Source organism: Anarhichas minor, unplaced genomic scaffold (assembly GCF_050575085.1).
Source record: "Anarhichas minor isolate MPS153535 unplaced genomic scaffold, ASM5057508v1 ptg000018l, whole genome shotgun sequence".
Lineage (NCBI taxonomy): Eukaryota > Metazoa > Chordata > Actinopteri > Perciformes > Anarhichadidae > Anarhichas > Anarhichas minor.
This window is the reverse complement of record NW_027466464.1, coordinates 8,163,879-8,189,426: the sequence shown is the minus strand read 5'-3', so window position 1 is coordinate 8,189,426 and position 25,548 is coordinate 8,163,879. Positions and strand designations below refer to the sequence as shown.

Sequence of the window (25,548 nt, the reverse complement as noted above, 5' to 3'; positions counted from 1 at the left end):
ACTTCATTTTTCCTCTCTTTCCATCCAGGCTCAGTGGTCGACTGCCCTTTGAAGATAAAGACCCTCTGCAAGTTGAATCCAAAATCCTGATGGCGAAGTTTGACCCGACGAAACTTCACCCAAACGTGTCCCAAAGTGCCTCCGCCTTTCTCAAGAAGATGTTGAGCAGTTACCCATGGTGAGAGTCAGCGAAGTCAGGTTTTACACTTCCTGTAATACAGAATATGAAATGTTACGTTGTGTGTATTTCTTTGTGTCTTCCCAGGGCCCGTCCGACTACGCGGGACTGCTTCACACAAGCCTGGCTGCAGGACTCCTACCTTATGAAGCTGAGGAGACAGACACTCACCTTCACCTCCGGTCGACTCAAGGAGTTCCTGGTGGAACAACAATGCCGTCGCTCAGAGGCCACCACCAAGCACAAGGTGCTGCTGCGCACCTACCAGAGCTCGCCAGCGACCGTTCCCAGCCCCAAGTGAGACGACGGTGAAAACGCAGCACCACAACGCTTTGCAGGGTCAGATTCTGCCAAATCAAACCTCTGTGAATCACCGCTGCATGAAAAACGTTCGCCTGACCAGTGGGGCACAGGTCAAGGCTCAGGGCACGGGCAGACAGCTGGATAGAGCGTGAGTATCCACAGGACAGACGGGAGTCCACGTGTTATTTTGGGAGACTTCAACGTTCAACACTAAAGGGATTCTGAGATGAAACTAAAGAGACGACCGCCGTGACATGTTTGTTGAATTGAAGAACTGCTCAGAAACACCTGGAACATGAGTATCATTAGCTTTTTTTTCTGCCTTGTTTGTCACTAAATTTATTAGTAAACAACTCATGTGAATGTACCATGATTTAAGCTGTTAATTTATTTTTGCATTTAATTACACATTTTAAAACTCAAAACCAAAAATATTATTTTCTTCTTGAAATTGTTTACTTTTTACATGTTAATTTATTTGCATGTGTGAGTGTGAGTGTGTGTCTGTGTGTGTGCGTGCGAGAGCATTTTTGAATCACTTTTTGAATTCTGATCGATGCAACAAAAAAAGGATAAAAATAAGGAGTGTCTTTGTGATTGGTTTTAGGGTGAGCTAGGAATTTTTGGTACAACTTCTTGGTCTGTGGTTGAAACTGAACTCTGTAATAAACTATGAAAAGCAGTCTGTAATGTAGATTTTACATTTTACGTGGACAAGTCATCCACTGGTAAACTGCTGTGGTTTCTCAGTATTGCCCATCGGTTGGTCAGGTTGCTTCAATCATGATCACCCAGTCAGTGCCTAAATCGGATTGATATCCAAAATACTTCTCTTGTAAATGTGTCTCCAGTGGTAATAATTCACAATTGATATGACAAATGTTTGACTCTGAACAAAGCAAACGTTTGAGTGCAATATTTGGACTTTAGATTCTTCCATACATGCATACATACAGTACACGCAGTCCTTGTAATGATAGAACGTCTTGTGTATTGCTCTATCACAGTGTTCCTTTTTGTATGAATTTGGACGTTTGAAGATTTATAAATGTACCAATTTGCGGTGTTTATATGTGGGGGGGAAGTTGAAGATGTTTTTATGAGAAGGTATGTAATAAACTATTGATACAATTGGGGGAAAGTTTTGAGCTTTGTGGAATGCAACATTGGGCTTGGGTTTCCAAATGAGCCCTTGAGTACTTCGATGGGATTATTTTTATACTTTAAAGAAGTTTGCTGCTATAAAAATGCATTTATACACTTGAACACCATAAAGCTTGCAAAGTAAAAGGTAAGCTTGCAACAATAATATTCCTATATATATTTTGTGGCAGTACAGTATAAGGTTGTGCAATATGACAACATTTACTGTGGTACAATATACATGTGTATCATTAGACATTTTGCAATTTAATATGTCTGATTAACAAGAAAGACAAAGTTGCAAATCAATAAGCAGTACTGCTTTCTGGTTGTATTGCATGTTTTATGAGTGTTACCTTACAATGATATAGGATTATATTCATATATACAGATAATTAAAATGCATGAGTCAATGCAAAACAAAAAAATGTGAAAAAGTAGATTTTTGCTTATCCTTCCTGCATTTAACAATAACCTTTTTCTGCAAAGAAACACCACAATAATGGCAAGGGAAGGAAAACATCTATTATTCTATGATATGTCATATTTTATCATTCTATGATCAAATATGACAAATAAAGGCAAAATATTTCCACAAAACCTCTTTATTTGACAAACTATGACATGCAAACTACACTAAAACAACAGTGCATTCTCAAGCAGTCAGACTTTATACCCTGCTACTGTATTTTGGAGGAGAAACAAAAATGCACGCTAGAGAGAGAGTCGGTACTTTTGCGACGGTCCCTGGATCAAGGCAGTTTCAAGGGGACCCAAACTGGGCGTTTCTTTACCGCTACTACAAAAAAAAGTTTTTAACAACTAATATTGTCCGTTACACAACAACTGCAGTACTACAGACACATATGTACATAAACGTGCCGGGCTAGAAGTTGCAAATATGGTGTAAATATTTGTCTATATATCTATCTATGGTATCGTACAATGGTGGTATCGCAGGAATAGCCGTCGGCTAAAGTTGGTTAGTTTTGCTACATGTAGCCTGTTCATAATTAACTGTTTATTTCATATTTTGCCGTTATGGTTGAATAGTAAAACATTGTTAATGTGTTGTAGACCAACATATCCACCGATATCAGTGTAAATGCATGTTTTTTATGCAATATATTTGACTATAATATGTCCAGTAGCTAGCCTGATAGCTTAGCTAACTAGCTATGTTTTGAGTAACTTTGTTTCGGGCTACTGAGGTTAAGGGATCGTCGTCAAACCCGTAGACTAACCAGAGGAGGGAGTGTGTTGCACACGGCCTCTCTCTTACTGCGTCACTTTAAGTGAAATGGGGAAGCCTTGAAACCTCCATGTTTGTATCTTGAAATTGCGAGCGGAGTTGAGGCACCATATTGAATCAAAGTTTCTACCTCCTTGACAAATGTCTTTGTAAGTTTCAGACTTCAAAACGTTTAGCCCGAAGTGTAATGGCTGCGCTGTAGGCGACGTGTTGCGATGTTTTTCCGTGTTTGTTCATGTTAAGTTGGTTTAATGCACCGAGTCAGCGAACTATCTGTAACTTTAAAAGTGTGAGATCAGCACTCTGGAGCAGACCTGGATGTGATGGACAACCCGTCCTCAATAATCACCCAAGTCAGCCGGGATGAAGAGGGGAATAAAGCCGCAGGAGAGAGAGGTAAGTGGCTTTATAAGTGTGCTTTGCGGAGCTCCGTGACGCAGAAACCGCTGCAACAACCTCTGCACAGATACATGAACACCGCTCTTTGGTGTAAAGTGGACTGAAAACAAGCCGCAGCACTAAAACTGTCACATTGTCTCACTTTTCTGCACAAAGATCACGTCTGCGGCCCTTCGGCCTGTGATGAAAGTCAAGGAAATGACGTACCAATGCTTATAATACTTTAATAAAAGCATGAGAATACCTTAAACCCACTTTAAATAATATAGATATTACAGCACCATGCATATATAAAACAATCACAAAAATGTGTTTACTTTGGCCTCAGTGTGATAATGAAATGTGTGTTTTTATCTCTTCTGTCATGGCTCTTAGTGCTTATTTATTTTACTACAGTGCTCCTCTGTTTCCTCCCTAACTTCATTAACCGGCCTGTGAAATTGTGAGTTTCTCAATGCAACACGAACTTTTTATCAGTTGTTGTGTGTTCAACACCAGCTTTTGCAGGACAGGCGGGGGAGTGAGAATGCAGGTTACTGAATAATCTGGTGACCTGTCAGTCATCATCCCTGAGAAACCTGCAGCTCACATAGCACATAGCAGATGTCTGAACAACACTGACATCTGTATCGTGGAGTTGGACTTATTATTGCATGCACACAAACGTATAAGGCCTTGTTGTGCATGTGCAGCTTAATCTTTTACGTAACTGCGTCCTCACACATGCTTATACTCACTGTCTCAAACAGCATGTTGACTTTGTCCCGCCTAATTCTGACATGATAACCCAAAGCTGTTTTAAGCCTTGTCAAATCAAACTCTTTTAGTTTCAGTTTCTCCGTAGTTTAGAGGATCCACATGAAGTGGTTTTAAAGCGTTTTGAGGGTTATAGATTGGCTCATAAATCCAACTTTAAATGAAATGTCCTGCGGTTGTATAAAGTAAGTCTACGAATGAATGGCTTGTTATGCCGGTGCTGTTTTTGATGTGGTATGTGAACGTTTCTCAACTTCACAAGCTGTTGCTTAATATGCCGACGGTCCTTTTGAGATCAACTGATTGTGGCTGTTTGTAAATGCAGCAAGCAGTGTTGGAAGCCAACAATACGGTGTTTTCCATATGTTATGACGACTAACTTCATAATGTGACTAAAGCTCAGCGGTTATTAAGAGCGTGAGCATCAATCGCACAAAATTTGAGTGTGAATTATTCCTCCCTGGTGTTCCGCAGAGTTGGAATTATTCATTTTCAGAAAGTCATGTAACACGAGATGACACGTCCAGGTCGGCTAAACTTACTTCAGTGTTCGTATACATTTAAAGACTTGACCCACAAACATCAGACAATTGTTTCATCTCGGTTTGAAGCCAGATGTGTTAGAAACCACGACGTAAAACACTGCAGAATGAGGTTCTACTTCTCAAACAACTGTGAGGAAATTACATGGACACAAGGGAGCGAGCGAGGGCTCAAGGGAGGGAAAAAGGAAAGCAAGCAGTGAGGACTCAAGGGAGTAAATAAGGTTAATTTACAAATCTCTACCGCTTAAGTTCTTTGTGAATGAATTGAAGCTAAATGAATAGTATCATGAAGCCGGCTCCCGCTACACTCAAACATGATGGCAAGCAGCTTCCTCCACTGATACCCGTCTGTTTCCTCTTCCTGTTTTCGACCCGAGCGCGCCAGAGGGTCAGACGGAGTTTGAATCCACAAATGGCGTAGGAGGGAATGAAAGAGGCGAGAGAGAGACGCACAACAGAGGGTTGTGTGTTGGTAACACGGTCACGTCCGGACACACACAGAGAGAGAGAGGGAGCAGAAAGAGGCCGAAACAAAGAGTAATAGGAGACAGAAAAGGAGGTGAGGAGGAGTGTTAATGAGAGATTTATGGGACACGGAAATGGACCAATGGAGTTCAGCTCAATGGATGACAAACTTTAGGGGGAATGTCTTCCTCTGAGAAGTTATCACTGCTAACCTAAATTCATCCCTGTATGTGCATTTCATTGTTTTAAATTGCCGTCAGTGGTTAACTTTTACTTTTTGAATGCCTGATGTCCTCATGATGTCCTCATGATGTCCTCATGATGTCTCTATAACGCTGTTAAAGAGCTGCGACTTCATTGCTGATGTTTGGGGCTGTTTGCTGCTGACATAAGAGCGTTACGCAAGAGCTCTTGGCAGTGCCGCGTGTCTCCAGGAGGGTTTGTGCACATGACTAAAGTATGAGGAAAGCTGCTGGACGTACTTTGTACTGTTGTCATATATTCACGAGATGGAGTCATCAGCGTGAGAGTTATTATCACCAAAATACAGTTAACACAGCTTTGTTTTTAGAAAGGCAGAAATCTGCTCATGGCAGGATTTTTGTCAGTCTTAACTGTTTAAAAAACAAACAAACCTTTTAAAATAATCAATAAGTTGTTTAATCTATCGATTGACACAAATTCAATCAGCTCTAGCTTCTCAAATAAGAGGTCATTTGGGTTGCAGCTTGGTGACCACCTCTTCTTCTTCTTCTTCCTCTGCAGGCTCCTCCCCCTCTCTGTCCTCCAAGAAGCCCAGGAGCAGAGGCCTCTTCTCCAGCCTCTTCTGCTGCCTGTGTCGGGACCAGCCCGAACCCCCGCCGGTCAACAACAACGCCCCTCTGCTGGTGGAAGAGAACGGCACCGTCTCCAAGGTGTGTTTACTGGAGAGATAACAATCTGTGCTTCCTATTGCTGGATTTAGCTGCGTCCCAGGTTGAAGTACATATTTTTTGTTTCCAGGTGAAGCCACTGCTGGCTCCAGTGAAGTCTAAAGACTCCGGAAAGATCTGCGTGGTTATAGATCTGGATGAGACGTTAGTTCACAGCTCGTTCAAGGTGAAGAACAATATTGTTTCGGCCATGTGCAGGTCCGTTTCCGCATCATGCAGGGACTCAAAAGATATGATTTGGGCCGTAAAGCACGTAGTCGTCGCCCGTGATCACGTGACATCACGAGATCGGTATGTTAGATAATAAAACATCTGGTTGTTGTTGGCTCTGACGGTGACATTTCTGGTGCTCAAACCCAAATAAACAGTCACTCCTCCTTGTACACACACACACACACACACACACACACACACACACACACTTCCTTATGATTGGAAAAGCTTCAATCTTCTGTCTTGTTCATGTCGACATCGATATCTTTTTTTGTCGTCATTCCAACAGCCTGTGAACAATGCAGACTTCATCATTCCTGTGGAAATAGATGGAACAGTACACCAGGTAATGTTGGCATCACACTCCCACTCAAAACAAACCCCAAAATGTCCTCACTCTTAACTTGTCGCCTCGCCGGCCTTGTGGTCGTGTGATAGCTGGGCTCTCAGGGTTACATTGCTGAGCGTAGTAGGTGCTGTCTGCGTTTTGTAAGGGATTTGGAGACGGATGACATACCGTGGGTCTGGGCCTGATTCAAGTAATCCAGGATAGGTTTGTTCAGACAAGCACAGCCTATTCCGGATGACTTGGTTCAGGAACGCTACCCTCATCCGCCGACACCGCAGGAGGAAGAAAACTGGAGGAACTTCAAGGGAACAAGTCCTGGGTTTTTACTTTTGGAGCCAAATGTCTGTCTGTCTGTGATCCATACAAGTACATTTAGTATATGAGTCTTGAATGCCTGAGATTGAAATGTATGATTCATGCATGCTCGGTCTTGTACCCCTATGTAAACCTTTAAAATGTTAATTCATCGTTTGCACAGATTATATTAAACCACAACAAAGCGTCATAGTTCCTTGGGCAGCTACGGTTTGTAGAAACATGTTTTTTTTTTTTTTTTTTGCATATGTCAGCTGTGTAGGAACCTGGTTTAAGATTCCTGTGTCTTCCAGGTGTATGTCCTGAAGCGGCCCCACGTCGACGAGTTCCTCAAGAGAATGGGGGAACTGTTTGAGTGCGTCCTGTTCACTGCCAGTTTAGCCAAGGTGAGGAAACCAGCTGCTGCTCACAGTAAACTACTGCAAACACATGCTTACGACTCATTTCTCTTGTTATTGCTGCAGTATGCGGACCCCGTCTCCGACCTCCTGGACAAGTGGGGCGCTTTCCGCTCCCGCCTGTTCCGGGAGTCCTGCGTCTTCTACCGAGGCAACTACGTCAAGGACCTGAGCCGCCTGGGTCGGGACCTGAACAAAGTCATCATCGTGGACAACTCCCCCGCCTCCTACATCTTCCACCCCGACAACGCAGTGAGTAGAACACGCAGCGCCCGAGTCATGCCGGCGGTGCTAGTAACTCCCACGTGTGCTCGCTGATAATTTGCGTCTCCATCCAGGTGCCCGTGGCCTCGTGGTTCGACGACATGTCCGACACCGAGCTGCTGGACCTCATCCCCTTCTTCGAGAGGCTGAGCAAAGTGGACAACGTCTACACGGTCCTCAAGCACCAAGGGGCCGCCAGCTAACGGTGTTCTGCACAAAACGGAGTACAACACGGATTTACCCACACCAGCAAGGCTCCAGGCTCCAGCTCTCACTGCTCTGACTTTAAGTGGCCTCATCACTGCCACCTACTGGTCAAAAAGAAAACTCCCTGATATTTGTAACTTTTCTCCACGTCAGCTCGATGTGGGATGGATGGATGGTTAAAGGACGTTTCTGCGGTATCACTGAGCTTGCAGAAGACGTCTGTCGCCGTGAACCCTCTGGACACAGACTGGGTACTTCTCATGGATTCATCAGTCTGATTCTGCACAAGATGCAGAAAAGATTGACATGCAAATGGACTTCGTCAGCCTCGTCATCGAAAGAGCAGATGGTGTATACGTACTGTAGATGTCTTTTAAACATCTTTGTCACAAATTCAGTCAATTATCAGTTTTTACAGCGATTTGATCAGGTAATTCTGAATAATTGGGAGAGTTGTGGATGAATCTGATCAAGTACAGTCTATAGTCCTCCCTTTCACTGTGATGCAGAACATTATTTTAGCACAATTTTCAAACTTACAAAAGCAGCATTTGATCATTATTTAGGATTGTTGGCTTTAAAATGGACAAAATGTCCTTTTGCAGCAACTTTTTGAACTGTGGGAAAAATCTATGTACACAACTCTAATCCCTTTTAAAATGAGTAAATATAACCCAAAACAATGAGCCAAGTAAGACACTAATATGAATATCAAACCATCTGCACGTGACGGTGAGAGAGCAGCTGTTTATCGGACGGTGGTGTAAAGATTGATGGACGGCCAACACGCACCGCGTCTGCACTCGTGTACCGTCGTGAGCGTTTTGAGGACCAGGATGGACTCCTCTGGTGGCTTCTGGTCCTCCGTTTTAAAGCCACACACACACAACTTGAATTCTGTTGAAAGTTGTGTGATGGTCACAGCTTGGTTTGTCAGTTTGGTTCTCATAAGCTTCAACGTATTCTTTCTTTTTTCCTAAGCGGTACACATTGGCTGGAAACAAGTTCAGGACTTTGTAATCAAACGTGTGTGGAGGACGGGGAGCTGCCACGAGGACTCGAGGAGGTGTCTGGTGAGCAGAAAGTGAGATTTAAAGGAGGAATCCACCCTGAAACAGCGAGTGGAGATTTATTTTGTTAATGGTGACGTAATGGCGAGATCATTCTAGTGCAGCTACGTTGGAGTTTAATATATATTAAACATGTCGGGTTTCCTTTCGTGTTGTTTCTATTTCACAGCCACATTTGGAGAATTAAATCACAAGATAAAGAGATAGTCACAGTACTGCTACTGAATTTGCTATTATTCATTCAAAGAAAGATGATTTTTAAGGTGGAATTTTCCTTTACAAACTCGCACATTGACTGTGTATTGCTTCTTTTAGCTCTACGTGGTGATGTAGCAGGCCTCTTGTTATCTCCCTCGTATGCGTTGACAATACCATGTGTTGACTGAAGAATGAAACCGTGGGTTTGACTTAGAGCCTCCATAGCAGGCTTGTGATATGACTTTACCGAGATGAGGCAGGGACGACAATTAAACCCGACATATTAAGAGCGATTGCATTATTTTTCTATGTTTTAACAAATTATTGGCAATCAAATTAGCCTGTTTCTTTTCTAAATGAGTGTTTTGTTTTGCCCAGGAGTGCGACTCTGATACAATATTCACAGTTAGTTTTGTTTTCATGCAAGACCTGGTTGTTTACCTCGTATATTAATAGGCAATATATGGACCAGAAGCACCAGTAAATTACTAAAAGGGTTGTATCTTACTGTTGTAGACACGTAACAGGGTAATTCTTTTGGTGTGTTTCATGTAAGCCATCATCACACGTCTCATCTAGGTTCAGTGCCGATAACTGTTGTTTTAGGAATTCTTCGGCAAACAGGAGTATTTATAGGAACGTTAAGTCATTTTATCAGTCATTCATTAATATATGGAATATTCATGTTACTGTACTCATGATTGAACAGATGTAACCAAATTTTTGACCTGTTTTATCATACCAAATTATATATGGACTGTATGTAATAATGTTTTTTCCCCCATAAATGCTAAATGAAAGATGGTCCAAGTGCTGTTTATTGTTTATGGTAATACGTTTTATCCACTAATTCCTTATATTTGAATTAACAACCATGCTAATGAACGCTATGCTTATTATGATATCAAAACATTACTTTATAGAGTAACGTCAATTAGTGAACTACTGTGTTTGGCCACCAGGGGGCAGCATAGGCCGTGAAGACGATATCGTCTGCTCTAATTACCGTTAATTAGCCACCTGGTGGCTAACCTGTTAGCTAACAGGTGCCTACGAGCCGCAGCCAGCAAACACGGAGCAACATGTGGAGTCGTGCTTCTGGACACCTGATAAATGTACGTCCAATATCATCAAATACACCGATTATAGATCATATGTATTGCATATTTCAATTACCGTTCCTATAGTATGCATTTGGTTAATTATTTTTTAGGAGAATTAAGCTTATTGTGCGTCTTAGCTCACACAGCGTAAATTAAATGAGTTTTTAGTAATTTTGGGGGGCATATTTCCTCTCCCTTCTCAATTTACCAATTAGATATTAGTAAAACATTATTATTATTATTATTTAGATGGCATTTATGAGTGGTTGAAGCTCAATAATTTAATAATTAACAAATACAGCTGAATGCAATTTTAACGTTACATTATCATGCAAAAATATCAGTTTATTTAGCATTGATATGTTTGATATTACCAAATAGTTTGTGTCTATTCAGAGAACATACATGACATGTAGTTGATACCATATAATTACTGTTTTATTTTGGGGAATTTTCATCAGAATATAAAGTCAATTAGAAATCAGGCAAATAAATATAGACTACACAGTAAAAAAAAAAAGGAATAACTTGGCGTCACTGAATCCCCTCAATTTGAAAGAAAATCAGAACAGGGCTAATGCAGGTTATCCAAACATGACATGGATGTTGAAAAGTTTCAGTTTCTTTCTTTGTCTCAGACTCACTTTCTATCTCTTCCTCTAAGTCTCCATGACGCTGAGCGTGGCACTGCTCTTGGCCTTGCCCGTGGTGAACTTCACCACCCCGCTCATGTCGGCGCTGGTGTGTTTCAGAGTGAGTTTGTGGACCGTCCCGTGGTTTTCCAGGCGGACAGAGGGGCCGTGCTGAAGGGTCTCCCCGTTCAGAGTCCAAAGAGGGGGCCTGTTTATGGCGACGGACACCTCGCACTGGAAGGATGCAGGCTCAGGCTCGGTTACCTCCACATCCTCGAGCTCTGTGACCATGACGAGAGCTTGGGCTGCACAGAGGGAAACAAGTGTTATCATGGTAAGGTACAGAAGAGAGAAGTACATTTTACCTTATTATAACACATTAGTATTGCTGCACACCCATCACCCTTAAACATTCTTGGTACATATGTAAGCTGGAGCAGTAAAGGTTGTGCAAAACTACTTAATTCACCTTTAATTTAAAGCTCCTTCGCTCCCAACCCAACGTACCTTCCACCATCAGTTTGGCTTTGGATGTGTGCTCCCCGACCTCGATGCTGTAGGTGTCCTCATCCTCCACAGCCACCTGCTGGATCACCAGTTTGTGGGAGCATCCGTCGGCCAGGATCTCCACCCGATCTGAGGGAACCAGCTCCTCGCTGCCCTTGTACCAGATGGCGCTGGAGCGAGGCGTGGAAACGGTGCATTCGAGGATCACGCGGTGTTTCTCCAGGGCTGTCCGATCTCGCAGGGGTTTTACAATAGAAACAGGGAGTTCTAAAGTAAAAGGAAACGTTTTTAAGATTTAGTATGGAACATTTTCCAGCTGTTGGCATCCTAAAAAAAGGATATGCTCCAGGTAAAAATGGACGTACCTTCTATTTCTAAGGAAGCTGTCGATTCAACATCCTTGGCTACAAAGCGGATCTCCCCAGCATCCTCAGCATTGACGTTACACATCAGTAGGAAGTGTTTGGTCCCTGAAGGAGAACAACAGACTTGTAGAATCTACATTGAAGCGGTTAACAGAATCGTTCAGTCCCATCAATAATCAACACCCTCCTTTTCTGACCTTCAGTGCGGATCTTGATGGCGCCAGTGGGCCGGATCTTGTGGCCGTCTTTGTACCACTCCCCAGGAACATTGTCCAGAGAAACCTCACACATGAAGACGGCGTTCTGGTCCTCCTGAATGTAAAGGTCCTCCAGGTTGTGCACTATTTCCAACTTATGCTCTGGGAGGTTAGTAAAGAGATTTAGATCAGCAAAAACATAGCAAAGTGTTTGCACACACAACGTATAACTTAGAGTTAACGTGATGTGTGTTGTAGCAGCAGATACTTACCATAAACCTCCAGTGAACAGGAAGTGTTGATATCCCCTGTGTCACATGTGTAGGTACCAGAGTCAGCCCGGCAGCACTGCATGATCTGACAGAACCGCTTGCGGCCCATGGAGTAGATCCGACAGTTCTGCCCCGGCTTCAGCTCCGTCCCGTTCTGATTGGCGGAAGCAAAGGAACAGAGGTATTTCTCACACCCTGCAATTTTCTACAGTGAGCCAAAACATATTCAAGGCTTGTTTTACCTTTTGCCATTTGACTTCGATGTTTTGTCTGGAGAATTCACACTCCAGAGTGGTTGGAAATTCCTCCTCCACACGGACGTCGGCTAGCGTCCTCAGGATAGACACCGGAGTCTCTGTCGGTTTAACAAATCCAATAAATGAATCAAAGGCTACCAACACTTATTTAGGGAGTCCACAGGCCTGTATTTACCTTTGACAGTGAGCCTGGCAGCGGTGCGCACCCCTTCAGCGGAGAAGACGATGGTGCCCGTGTCCTCGAGGGTGAGGTTGGACAGGGTGAGGCCGTGGACCAGCCCGTTGGTGCTCACCCGCCACTGGTTGTTCGGTTTCACCCGGATGCCGTCCTTCTGCCAGATTCCCTCCACATCCGTGTGGGAGAGCTCCACCTCGAAGGAGGCGGTCTCTCGTTCAACGGTTTCTTGGTCAGTCAGGCCTTTACGGATGGAGATTTTACGAGCTTGATTGGAGGAGATGAGGGAGAGGAATGTTTTATAAATGACATCCATACATTATACAATTAACCTTAACCCTGCTTATTATAATTTGAATTGATAAATCATGAAGGTAATTTATCAAACATCCACATCTTACGTTCTACATTGAGCTTGACCTGCGTCCGGTCGTGCAGAGTCTCGCAGCGATAGGTTCCCCGGTCTGACAGAGTCAGGTTTTGGATGATCAGACTGCGTTTACAGCCGTTCTGGGCCAGCGTGTGTCGGGGACCGGGCTGGATGACCACCCCTTGCCTCATCCACTGGACCTCTCCCATCTCAAGGCCGATCTCTGTCTCCAGGGTGGCGTCGCCAAACTCTTCCGCCATGACAGCCTCCATTTTCTTAGTAAACATGACCTGAGCCTCTGAATATAAGGTAGGAGAGACAGAAGTACAAATTACAATGAACTGCTGTCAGTTCTGGTAATACAACCTCTCCTTTCTTTTCATTAAATGGCCTTACCCTGAACTTTGAGGCTGGCTTTGCTGATCTGTCCCTCGGCCTCTGCCGTAATCTTCGAACAGTCCAACATCTGGCATTTCTTGATAACCAAAGTGTGGCACAGGCCGTTCTGATTTGCCCAGAAACGATCACCAAGAGTGATGGCCTCATTGTCCATGAGCCAGACCAGCTGGACATCCTCAGGGGAAACCACACACTTGAAGGTGGCGTCTTCTCCTTCAAGCACAGTGGTGTTGTGGAGCTCTGTGAGGAACTCCACCACCCGAGGCACTGAAGAGACACAAGAAAGTTCATGAACCTGCTACCTCACGTAAGAAAAGACAGAACATCTGAGCACAGGCATACTTACACTCTACTCTCAGTGCCGCCACGGTCCGGTCATCCCTGGACTCACAGACGTACTCCCCAGCATCCTCTCTGGTTAAACGGTGGAGGGTCAAGCTTCGCTCCAGACCGTCCGCCCGAATGGTGATCCTCCTGCTCGCCACCAACTCCACGCCATTCCTCAGCCACTGGACGTCTGCTTTAGGCTTGCACACCTCACAGCGAAGGGTCACCATACCGTCAGCGTGAGCCACCGTGTCTCGGAGTGGCCTCACAAACTTGATTCTCATTTCTGTGATACAAAGAAAATCAAAGCTAAAATCGCTTTTCAGTCCAAAAGAATTGTGTTTTATCATTTTATCGGATGAAAATAGGAGATTTGAACCTTTCACCAGCAAGCTGAAGTGGATCTGGTCCGTGTTGGCATCGCAGGTGTACTCTCCAGCATCAGAGCGCCTCAAAGGCTCGATGGTAAGGGTGCGTTTATGGCCCTCCGTGAGTGCTCGGGAACGTTCGCCTTCCACAGGCGTCCAGTCTTTCATCCAACGCACCAAAGCGCTTTCCTTGGACACGTAGCTCGTCAATATTACGCTCTCTGCTTCATACCCTGTCACGACAATGTCATCCTCCTTGTTTACGAACGTTACTGCGGGCTCTTCGATGGAAGAGGAAAGAGAGAAAGACATTAGGTGATCATATTTATAATCATATCTCCGGAGACATCAGTGTGAGTTTTCACCTTGAATCCTGACAACGCTGATCATCTTCTCGTCCGCAGCATCACACACGTACTTCCCAGAATCTGAGGGCTGGACATTTGAGATGATCATTTTCCTCAGCGTGCCGGAGCTCTCAATGTAGGTCCGGGGGTCACTGGTGAGCAGCTTGTCATTGCAGTACCACTGAACGGGGGCGTTGGCACGGGACACTTCACAGGCCAGGATCAGGTCGTCCCCTGCCACCATCTCCTGGGAGTCGGGGTCATTTGAGTTGCCCACAATTGTCACTGGAGGCTCTAAGGCAAAGGGGAAAAAGACAGATGATTCATTTAAGGAACAGTTTTAAAACTAAATCATTTAATTCGTAAAAATTCACTAATGTAACTCTACCTTGTACCGTAACCTGGAAGCTGATATTGTCGTCTCCAGCATCCAGGAAGTACTCTCCTGAGTCTCCGAGTTCAGCGTTTAGGATGACCAATGAGCGGAAAGCACCTTCTTCCTCTTCGCAGAACCTTTCATCGCCCCCAACGCGACAGTTACCTTTGTACCATTTGGTGACGGCATCGGCTCTGGAGAGCTCACACTCCAGCACGATCTCATCAGAAATCATGGATTTAAGATGCGTCTTAATCTCTGTCTTTCTCAGGATCTTCACAGGAGGCTCTGATGATGCAGAATTACACATTGACAGTCATTATAACATCATGGTGGTCTTGAAAATTGCATTTTGTTACGGAAAGCGTCTCCAGCGCTGACATTACCTTTAACTTTGACCTGGAAATCAATTTTGTCATCAACAGCGTCACAGGTGTATTTCCCAGAATCCTCTGGGGTGGGACAGTGGATGGTCAGACGATGGATGAGCCCGTCCTCTGTGATGGTGACGTTACTGCTCTCCTCTACTTCTCTGCCATTCAGCCACCACACGACTTCAGTGCTGAACCGGGACACTTCGATCTCCAGCACGATCGGTTCGCCGGGAAAACTCTCCAGTTTGTCCGGCGTGTTTTTGGGACGAGTAAGCGTCACTGGTGGCTCTAAATGAAAAGGAATAAAGTCATTAAAGAGGAAAGAATCATAAAAGATAAAAATACTATTGAAAAGTCTTAGATCTGTCCTAATGTGCTCATTCTTACCTGCAATAGTGACCAGGAAGGCCACAGAGTCATTTTCAGTGTCACATACATACTCCCCTGTGTCGTCCACAGTGGTTATGGGTATAACCAGCCGGCGTCGGGCCCCATCCACCTCCAGGATCAAGTTCTGACTCTCCTCAACCTCCAGGCCGTCTCTGTACCACCAGACTGGGGCATCCGCCTGGGAGATCTCACAGGTGAGCTCCAGCCTCTCGGAGGCCAAATGAGTCAGTTCCAGCTCTGATTCACTGGGGGAAACGATTCTTACCAGCGGCTCTGGTGCAGGAGGACGACAGTTAAACACCTCCACACATTTGTATTAGATGTATGGTACAATCAGAAGTGAGCACTCAGGGAAATTTCAGTCTTACCCTTGACACTAAGCTGGAAAAAGACAGAGTCTCCATCTGTTTCGCAGACATACTCTCCACCGTCCTCCACCGAGCCGCTGAGGATGGTCAGCCTCCTGTAAGGACCCTCACATATCAGCTGGATGTTGTCGCCTTCCTCCACCTCCTGGCCGTCCTTCAACCACCGCACCTTCCCAATGGAACGAGACAACTCGCACTGCAGGTGGATCTCCTCTGAGATATAGCTCTCCATCACAATATCATCCTTAGGTTCCACAATCATCACTGGAGGCTCTGTGTTTGTCGTTAGAGGAAGCACAGTAACGGCAAATCACATATCTAATGTGGCTTAAGTCTGTGTAAAAAGGCATTAAGAGAGATGTTCTGCACTTGCACTAGCAAATCAATGTGTCTTGAAACGCTACTCAACAGATGTCAGACGGGTATCTATACCTCTGACATTGACGGTGAACTCCATGCTATTGTTTCCTGCCTGGCAGGTGTAGCTGCCAGCATCTGAGGTGTCAGCAGAGCGGATGATCAGCCTCCTCAGGCTTCCCTCTGCCTGCAGCGTGATGTTGTCAGTGGGCTGGATCTCACAGCTGTCCTTATACCTGAGACACACCGAATCATACACGGGGTTTCAAGTAATAAACTAGATACAACATAATGACATTTAAAACTGACTATCAAAGTATAGATACATTTATGTGATCAAAGATAAAAAATAGAAGCCTCAGTGGATCATTTTCAATTAAATTTTTCTGACAGGAATTAGCTCCTCGTCGTCTTACCACACGACTTCGGCATCGTCTGTGGAGACATGGCAGAGCAGCACCACGGGGTCCAGCTCCATGCCGCTCTTATGGAGCTCCTCCTCTGAGACCGGCTTGAACTCCACCGCGCGACCTGAAAAAAAACCAAAGGAGGAGCGAGGGACGGATCAACAGCTGACAAGGTACCGGAGATGCCTCCTTAAAATGAGAAATAATCCGACGACAATTTGGTTAAACCAAAGATTAAGAGCCGAAGGTCACAATAACATTTCTAAAGATAAAAAAAGCTATTAATTCATAATAAAAACGATGAATGAGTACAGAGTACTTGTATAATAAGACCTGATCTTTATCAACTTTTCAAAAACCTTTTACCTGCAACGTCCACGTTGAATTTGATGACATCTCCTGAAGTTTCACATGAATAAACTCCAGAGTGAGATGCATCAGCTGATTGAATCACGATCCTCCTCATGTTCCCATCTGACTGTATGTTGAGGCCATCGGTCACCTGCAGCTCAATGCCATCTTTGAACCAGGTTACTTTAGTGGGGGGGTGGGAGACTTCGCAGTAGAGAACAATGGGGTCACTAATGTCCACCCTCTTGTTGCTGTCTAAGTCTGACAGAGGACTGAATTTCACCACAGCAGCTGCAAAGAAATATACACAACAAATAAACTCCAAAGAAATGCATCCATCACATGCTGAATAAAAGGAAAAGCGGATCGCTACACCTACGTTTAACCTCGAGCACAGCTGAATCCCTGACTCCATTGGCTATGAACGTGACTTCTGCCGTGTCCTCCGTCGTGCTAGTTTCACGGATAACCAGTGAGTGCTGTGTTTGGGACTGTTGTATTGAGTATCGTCCGCCATGCTGCAGTTGAGTGCTGTTCAGAAACCAGGTTCCAACCATCGGGACGGACAATTCGATGGAGAAGGGAGCGTCTTCTCCTTCCACAACCTCACAGCCTTTGAGCCTGCAGCAGATGTTTGGTCCAGGAACTAAGGAAGATGGAAAAATTAGAATCACAAAAAAGTTTTTCATTGCTGTCCATTTTTAAAGCAGTTTCACCTTCCTGGTAGCGATTGATTTCCACTCATTACGATACAAAGTTAGTCTACTTAAAGGCAGTCTGCCATCTAACATGTACAATTCTACTCTGCAGGAAGTTCCTCACCCAGGTGGACAGCTTTGGGAAACTCCACATGGCCGCTTCGCCCATACTTGTTGATGCAACAGACACGGAACCGGTAGTCGCCTTCGCACGGCACGCTGTCGCTGGTGATCTCGGCTGAGGTGGTGTCGTCTGAGGTGAAACACTTCTGCCACTCTTGGGAGCCCACTTCCTGTCTCTCCACGACAAAGATGGATCGGGTGGAGGTCTGGCTGTTTGGGGCAGGAACCCAGGTGAGCAGGGTGCTGTTGGGTCGGTCCACATCCATTTTCACTCCCACAGGGCAGATAGGAGGGCAATGTCTTGTGGCTAAAAGTGGGAAAAGACAAAGAATATAATGAGTATGAAAATGAGCAGAATAAGTGTTACAATTTAAAGAACTGGAAAACGGTTAAAACAAACATGTACGTTAGCGTTTCCTTAATGTACCTTTGACTTTGAGACGCGATGAGGTCTTGGAACTTCCTGCGACAAAGGTGACTACCCCCGAGTCTTGATAGGCCACGTTGACAAAAACCAGAATGTGAGTTTTGCCGAAAGACTTGAGGATCGTGTGATGAGACTCGTGCAGCTTCAAACCATCTTTGAACCAGTGGATCTCCATGTCGTCGCTGTCCACCTCCACGCAGAACGCCGCGTTCTCACCCTCCAGGACCTCCAACTTCCGCTGAAGTTTACGAACAATAGTCCCTGAAAGTAGAAAATGATTTTATTTACGCTCATTTGTTTTGTGCAACAATTTTCTTTTGCTAAAAATTTAAAGTGTTACCCTGTCAGTACAACATACCTTTAACTGACAGCTCTGCAATGCTCTTTGCTCCATCTGGCATCTCGCAGAGATACACTCCATCGTCGTCCGTCCCAACATCATGGACGGTCAGTCTCCGTGTGGCTCCTTTCTGCTCCATCCCGTATTTACTGCTGGGCATCAGCCGCTGGTCCTCCAGGTACCAGGCAGATGGGAGCGATTCATCGGGCACCTCACACTCCAGCACGGCGACGTCCCTCTCCCTCACCTCTACATCTTTTAATGGACGCCTGAAGCGCACCGCTGGGCCTGAAGAACAACGGAAACGGGTAAGTATAGATGTGTTAACTTAAGAATAGTGGATGATTTGCAGATTAAGGATAGTTGTAATAATAGTACCACCACTCAATACTTTGTAAGCTGTGCTCCGTTGCTGTAATGCCACTCTATATTATCTGTACATTAAGGGACTGAAATGTTGACCCCAAGACTAAACTGACACTTAATGACAGGGGCAGCTGGCACAGTGCAGGACTGAACATATGAAAAGGCATCTGACCCTGACAATTATCTGCCCGTTATGAAGGGATTAGGACAAAATAGTTAGCCACTTTAAAGGGCGATGCCATGCATTTCAACAATGCACACAAGCAATTAGCGCGCACAAGCGCAGCTTGAGGTTGGATGCATCAGTGACACAACGATTCTGCAGGAAAAGCAGAAAGTTATCTCCTACCTTTGACGGACAGGTGAACGGCACTGAGGGTGTTTCCAAGAGCGTTTGATGCTGCACACACATACAGTCCCGTATCTTGCACTTTACAGTACAGAACCTTCAGCGTGTAGTAACCCTCTCGGTCCTCAAATATCAGATGACGTCTCCCGGGTTCTAGGGGAACCCCGTCTTTCTTCCAAATGATCTCTGGCTTGGGCTTCCCTGTCACAAAGCAGCGGAACTTTGCGTGCTTCCCCTCGGCCACTGCAAACTTCTTGGCTTTAGAGGGTCTGACAGGCGGCTCCTCTATGACCCTCAACAAACTGAGCCTCCCGCCCCTGTGCTTCGGCGACCACTGACTGTTAGCGTGACCGTTTGAGGACATTTTACCCTCCTCTCGTTCCGGTACGGGCTCGACAAGAAGGACGGCGCCAGCCAAGGCCTCGCCGTGGCTGTTGACGGCCCTGCAGGTGTAGACACCTTTGTCTGGCATGCGCGTCCTGTAGATCTTGAACTGGAACCAGCCGCCATCTTGATTGCTCACGCTGAAGTGTGCACTCTCGAAGATGTCACTGAGCTTCTTCCCGTCTTTCTCCCACATCACTTCAGGCAGAGTGCCCCAGATTTTGCAGGAGAAGGCAGCATCTTCTCCCCGATCCACGCGCAAAGAGAGGGGCTTGATGAGGAATCGAGGTTTGTCATCAGACACTAAATCAACCTCCTCTCGTTTTTCACTTAACTTCAGCTCCTCTCCATTTTCTTTCTTGTGTTCACCATTTTCCCCTGTGCAGTAGCCATTCTGGTGTCCTTCAAATTCTCCATTTTCTCTCAGCGGTTGCTGCATACCATTGACTCCTAATTGCGTTTGCCCCCCTTCCTGTGGCTGGGCCTCTCCTTCCACTTTGAGTGAGGCTGCAGCATAAGTTTCACCTATGCTATTTTTGGCCTTGCAAATGTATTGGCCAGCATCCTGCAGAGTTACTCCAGTAATGGTCAGCAGGTACGCTTTTCCATCCTCGGAGAGCTTGCAGTGTCCATCAGACACAATCTGGATGTTTTTACGCTCCCAGATCACATCGGGACGAGGGTCCCCACCAATTTGGCACCTCAGTGTGGCGTCTGAGCCACAATGTGCCACCACAGGGCGTGGGTAGCCCAAAACACGAGGAGCACCTCCAAAAATATCCATGACGAAGTCGCCCTCTCTGTGGTTTGAATGAGTTTCTTTTGTTGCGGGATCACCTCAGTAAGAGCCTCTTATCTCTGGTGAAGGAGCTGTAAGATAAAGACGATGCATATTTCATTAGGCGTTGGACTTTAATGGAAGCTCACACCCAAAGTCACGATCTAAACACTAGTGACGCATTGGCCTGTTTACACCTGACCTCAAATGGGAGAAATTTTATGGGCAGGAATCGGATCGAGATGATTCGATGCAGGAGGAGTGTTCTACAATGTTTCATATAACATACATTGTACAAGTCATGAAGGCTTAGCTGAACATGTTCAGTGAGGTGTTTATCACATGCTTGGTGGTTTAGTAAAGTAGGTTCTGAGCAATCGTAAACCGCTCTTGGTCGTCTCTCAGCTGGTGCTGTAACTCACTGAAGAGTGTATTTATAAAGTAGTCTGTCCAAAAAAAGACCAGAGCCCGTGTGCCACATAGCAGGTAAACTGAACAGTCTGCAGCCACTAAAGAAGACAAAACTGACTAGCTGATGTATGTATGGAGCATGAATGCCAGCTGTATCCTTCCTGATGGATTGTCTTTGTCTCGTTGCCATTTTGAATAAGTCATTGACTTCTTTAAGCTAACTTCCTCTTTCCTGACAGCTTATGGTTTGATCCTGAAGCAGCCAGTGGAAAACGTCATCTCTCTCATGTGGCTCATTTCTTTCCCTCTTGTTGTCACCATCTTTCTTTTGGCATAAACCGTCCCGGCCGCATGACGCACCGCACTCACATCTGATGCGTGTCCTCTGCACAGCATGGATCATGTAGTCATGCTCGTGTCTTGGCTGGAAAATAGCTCTCCGGGTAGCATGTCAGCTATTTCTAAAGTGTTATGATCAGTGAACACACGAAAGAGGCTCAGCTACTCATTGAGCATTGTGTTGGCACATGGGTAGAAATCATTCTTCTTAAGCAGTCACATGATAAACTTACCGCGATATGAGTCGCTGTCTTTAAAGCATTCTGTCACGGATGTGAGGTTTATGTCCTCAAAACGTTCATTGATGTCCCTTCAATTTGAGTGGTAGAGTTGGCAGATATTCTGTTGCTCCGTGAGTCTCCTCAGCTCTGGTTCTTTGTCTCTCTGCTTTGTTGTTTGTAGATTCTGGCTCACATTTGGCAAACCTCCTCTTCGCTGAGAGTCATAGCAAGTGAGAAAAAGTCAATCCTCCGTTCACACTTGGCGGCCCATAGTCACAGGTACCAGGTCTTGGTTGCGTCCCCTCGGTTTGGCGTGAGGTTGCAGGTGGCAGAGAGGGAAATGGCCACAGCGTTTCAGCCGAGCGCCTGGTTTATGCGTCAGCTCTGATAGTGTCATTGTCCAACGGCTAAAGAGTGAGAGAGAGAGTTGGAATGGGGGGGGGGGGGGCGGCATTAAATGCTTTCGCAGCTGCTGCCACTGCAAGCCACCACCTAAAAATACCAGCAGCTTCAATGACAGAGGTCCAGATAAAGTTAGGCCCCCCCATTCACAGACCGTGGCTCACTAAAGATAGAGGGGAGGCCGAGCTCTGCTGTGGATCACCCAGCTCAACAGACATGCAGAGTTAAACCTCCGAAGAGAAAGGACACCCCACCTGCTGTAGCTCCTTGAGTCATGAGTCACGCTGACCCATAAATAAGGTCAAACTGGAGTCGCATCAGTATTAGTAAATGATTTATATAGAGCAGTGAGCTATAGAACGGGCAGAAACAACAGTATCTACTAAATGCTTTTAAACTGCGTGACAAAGAAAAACGGTGTAGGCTGAGGCTGTTCTCAGTGATGTATGGGACACTGATAAGGAAATGCATGTATTACTTTAATTGTTGTGTATGTGTAACGATGTATACGAGATGAAGGATCGATGGACAAGTCTTGAAAAACATATTTTTGTATTTTCAAGTATTTAACAACGGTATCCCACCGTGGCAGATTTGAATGCAGTGTTGACACGCGTCGCCTGCATTCTCAGACAATAGCTCTCGAAGCTATCTCTTCAAGTGGAGAGTTTCGGACCCCCAAAGCCACTGACACTGCGAAGTGTCGTCAGAGATATGTGACCTTCTCTGCAGGTCACATAGCTTTAATCCCTTTGTGGCAGTTGCTTGGCAAACACAGATGTTCTCTAAAACTTCCTGGAACAGATATTGAGTCATTTTAAAGGCAAAGGAAACACATAACCGCCGCTAACAAGCATGTGTCAGTGAACAGGTTGCTAAATGGATATCGGAGTCATTTGGAGGACTCACACCACACTAGTGGCTCCATTTAAGGCTGCTGGTACTGTGACATTCTCCTCCATGCTGTCATCCCCTGCAGCTGTTAGGTACAATGATACCAGGAATCTGAGATTGGGTTTCAATATCAAAATCCGAAGAGGACTGTCGGAGTATGCAGGCTTCTTAGCAGGATCTATCAACCCGGACACAGACTTACATGTGTACAGGTGTACCTGTCTTACACAATATGGTCCACTAGATGGAGCTATAGATTTATTTTACGAGGATGAATAACTCAACCTGAGACAACATGAAATCAAGGTACAATCTGCAGGATTGTAAGGAAATAGATTAAGGAGGTTTCACTTTTTGAGACGGACAACTTTGTCCTCTGACCTCCTTGATTGAGGACGGCAGGAGAATTTTCATCAGCAATAAATGAAGCATCGTATTATTGACATATAATCGCTCATATTGAAGACATATTGTGAACTCTTCAGTGTGACCATATCTGGAAAAAGTTTTAAGGCAATTTAATTTAAAAATATAAAGAAATATCCTTTGTCAGTTGTTTGACGTCAGAAGACATTCTCTTATGGAGGAGCTGAAACCTTTCATTGCATAAAACCAGAGCAGAAAACAGTGAGCGGATTCTGTTTTTCGCTTCTTGTCATTGTGATCTTATCAAATGGGAAAAGTCTGGACTTTTTTTGATTCATGACCCCAGAGAGCAGAGGAAGCGTGTTAAAGTGCACGTAGACATCCCTCCATCCCAAACTTCATCACTGAGTGAATGTATACTGGGGAGAAGAGGAGGGGGGGTGAGAGGTGGTTGAGAGGTGGTCGATGACGTGCAGAGAGGAAAAAGACAGATCAAACATTTCTGTCAGGTGACCTCTGACATTTTGGCTCCTCCTCCTTCTCCCTGCAACCTGCGAGCATGCTGGGAGAAACAACAAGGGATTCTGGGAAAGACAGGAGGAGGGCTTTCCTTAAATATAAACAACATCTGTGTGTATGTGTGCGAGGCAGATAGAGGAGCGCATGTCTTTTTTTTATTATTATAGAATAATTTTAGCTCTGATTTTACATTTGACCCAGATTGAACTGCAGTGCAAGCAGCAGTGATTGGGTCTCAGGGAGCCACAGACAGACACATTGTTGGATTTAGTGTTTTCATATACAGTATATATTTCAGCAAGAAAAACACAGCGATAATACAGTCTGAGCAGCCTTTCTCCTCTAACCCTTGTCATGGAGATCAAACATGTGACGTTCAGGTTACAGGACCTCCACCTCTAGCCAGCACTTCTGGTTTTCCCGTCTCCGACTGCCAGCCTGCGTCGGTCAAAATGTTCCATTCCCATGATTTGGGCTGCGATGGCAGAGCAGCAGAATTTTAAATTCCGATTTATTCCCTTGTTTACGTTTAATGAAGAGTCGCTCTTGATGACTGAGCTCACGGTGCAGAGGTTAAGATCTCAGAGCCGCCCCAGCGTTTCCTCTCAAGCTCTCAACAGTTTGTTTTGTGTGTAAACTCAGACCCGTATTTTGTGTTCTGCTGCGTAAAGCTGATACACTCCGATCTGGGGATTTGGCCTTTAACTCGGCTCCATATTTTATTTGTTTTAATAATGACAGTCAGATGTTACGTTGGATAAATATTGCATTACTTTTCATGATCAGAAGCAGATGTGGAGCAACATGTGGAAAAAAGGGCTCCCTGATGAGAGAACACAGCAGATAGAGGACGGAGGAGTACTGCACTGTCTCTTCTCTTAACACTTTGAAGAAGTGTGGATCGATCAATTCTCAAGTTTACAAAATACCTTTTTGTGTTTTTATATCATGATCGCAGCGATCAAATGCAACCAAAATGTCTTCTTTTCTCTTCTTAACTAGAAGTGCTCGTCCCTCGAGATAAATGTGGAGACGCACTCAGGTGTGAACTGATCACCCAGGATGCATAGAGATGCCAGATGTAAACAGGGCCTAAGACTTTATTCTAGTAGATCTCTATCTTATACGTGCCTCAAAGTAAAACACTTGATACCATAAGGAAATGCATATATACACTCCATACCTTGTGCTTTGTTTAGCCTTGTACGTACATTGATTACGTCACTAATCCAAAACTGATTACATCATTTGAACCGCTGATCTATAAGTCCTGCATCGAACGTTGTAAATTAAAACCAAACGAACGGCATTGCGTTAATCTTACCATCTGCATGTCGCACCACATTTCACATCGCTGTAAATAATTGCAGTTGACCGATGACAATTGTCGCGCTGGTCAATAATGTGACGTGTTGTTCCTGGAGGTCAGCGGCCCTGAATGCTGGCAGAGATGAAATTTACAGCAAACTGACGTTCGCACTCAAGCAGAGTCACGTAACGTACAAAGGTCTGTAGTGATCTCACACTCAGAGGGACGTCACTGGACCGCCGGTGGCAACCATCTGCTGTACACGCCGACCCTGTACTTCAGATGGTCTGTCTCCTCTGACTCTTTCGCGCTCTCACTTCCTCCCTCGCTTCTGTTCCCGCTTTGTCTCACGTTGTCCTTCGAGCAGAAGCATACAATATGTGTCTAAATATAGCAGTTTCATTAATCAGAATGAACTGCGACTGTGGTGTAGTTCTTTTACAGCTGAACGTTAGCGTTGAGCTGTAAAAGAACTACACCACAGTCGCATTAGAGTATAAACAGCAAGGCTGTAAAGGTGGACTCGTGTTCTTGTGATGGTAGTCTCATTTCGCCCACTTGTTAGCAACCGTAAAATCTTAGAAATTCACCAGACAAAAGGTTAAAATCTCTTGATCTAACCAAAAACTCATTGACTTCACGATGAGGGAACAGGAAGTGCAAAAATGCTGACTTGTTTGTGAGTTTTAGGAC

General features: G+C 45.0%; 4 protein-coding genes across 4 annotated transcripts in view; 3 read left to right on the top strand and 1 right to left on the bottom strand.

The window, feature by feature from the left end:
* LOC142952744 (striated muscle preferentially expressed protein kinase-like) overlaps nt 1–1,616 on the top strand; it is a 40,725-nt gene extending 39,109 nt beyond the window's left edge. The window contains exons 40-41 of the mRNA XM_076094647.1: nt 29–178; nt 266–1,616. Coding sequence (XP_075950762.1) covers nt 29–178; nt 266–479 — 364 coding nt within the window. The 3' untranslated portion in view covers nt 480–1,616. The remainder of the gene's footprint in view (nt 1–28; nt 179–265) is intronic.
* Nucleotides 1,617–2,443: 827 nt separating this feature from the next.
* On the top strand, nt 2,444–9,792 carry ctdsp1 (CTD (carboxy-terminal domain, RNA polymerase II, polypeptide A) small phosphatase 1). The gene is made up of 7 exons (XM_076094356.1): nt 2,444–3,272; nt 5,807–5,955; nt 6,044–6,139; nt 6,476–6,532; nt 7,144–7,236; nt 7,315–7,500; nt 7,587–9,792. Exons 1-7 carry the CDS (start codon nt 3,200–3,202, stop codon nt 7,713–7,715), a joined length of 783 nt encoding a protein of 260 aa, XP_075950471.1. The 5' UTR covers nt 2,444–3,199; the 3' UTR covers nt 7,716–9,792.
* Nucleotides 9,793–9,991: 199 nt separating this feature from the next.
* Nucleotides 9,992–25,548, top strand: part of LOC142952566 (sodium/potassium-transporting ATPase subunit alpha-1) — a 42,308-nt gene continuing 26,751 nt past the window's right edge. The window contains exons 1-11 of the mRNA XM_076094354.1: nt 9,992–10,102; nt 10,843–11,056; nt 11,798–11,927; nt 12,117–12,244; nt 15,108–15,325; nt 15,516–15,640; nt 15,862–16,016; nt 16,294–16,440; nt 16,565–16,751; nt 17,740–17,981; nt 18,586–18,825. Of these exons, the coding sequence (XP_075950469.1) occupies nt 17,940–17,981; nt 18,586–18,825 (282 nt within the window). The 5' untranslated portion in view covers nt 9,992–10,102; nt 10,843–11,056; nt 11,798–11,927; ... (5 more) ...; nt 16,565–16,751; nt 17,740–17,939. The remainder of the gene's footprint in view (nt 10,103–10,842; nt 11,057–11,797; nt 11,928–12,116; nt 12,245–15,107; nt 15,326–15,515; nt 15,641–15,861; nt 16,017–16,293; nt 16,441–16,564; nt 16,752–17,739; nt 17,982–18,585; nt 18,826–25,548) is intronic.
* On the bottom strand, nt 10,750–17,796 carry obsl1a (obscurin like cytoskeletal adaptor 1a). Its single transcript, XM_076095113.1, has 21 exons — nt 17,733–17,796; nt 17,309–17,575; nt 16,945–17,220; nt 16,588–16,702; nt 16,247–16,407; nt 15,815–16,087; nt 15,444–15,719; nt 15,069–15,344; nt 14,695–14,970; nt 14,325–14,600; nt 13,971–14,240; nt 13,611–13,877; nt 13,262–13,531; nt 12,897–13,163; nt 12,496–12,762; nt 12,306–12,418; nt 12,064–12,217; nt 11,792–11,953; nt 11,595–11,699; nt 11,230–11,496; nt 10,750–11,027 (listed from the first exon to the last, which is right to left on the bottom strand). Exons 1-21 carry the CDS (start codon nt 17,794–17,796, stop codon nt 10,750–10,752), a joined length of 4,680 nt encoding a protein of 1,559 aa, XP_075951228.1.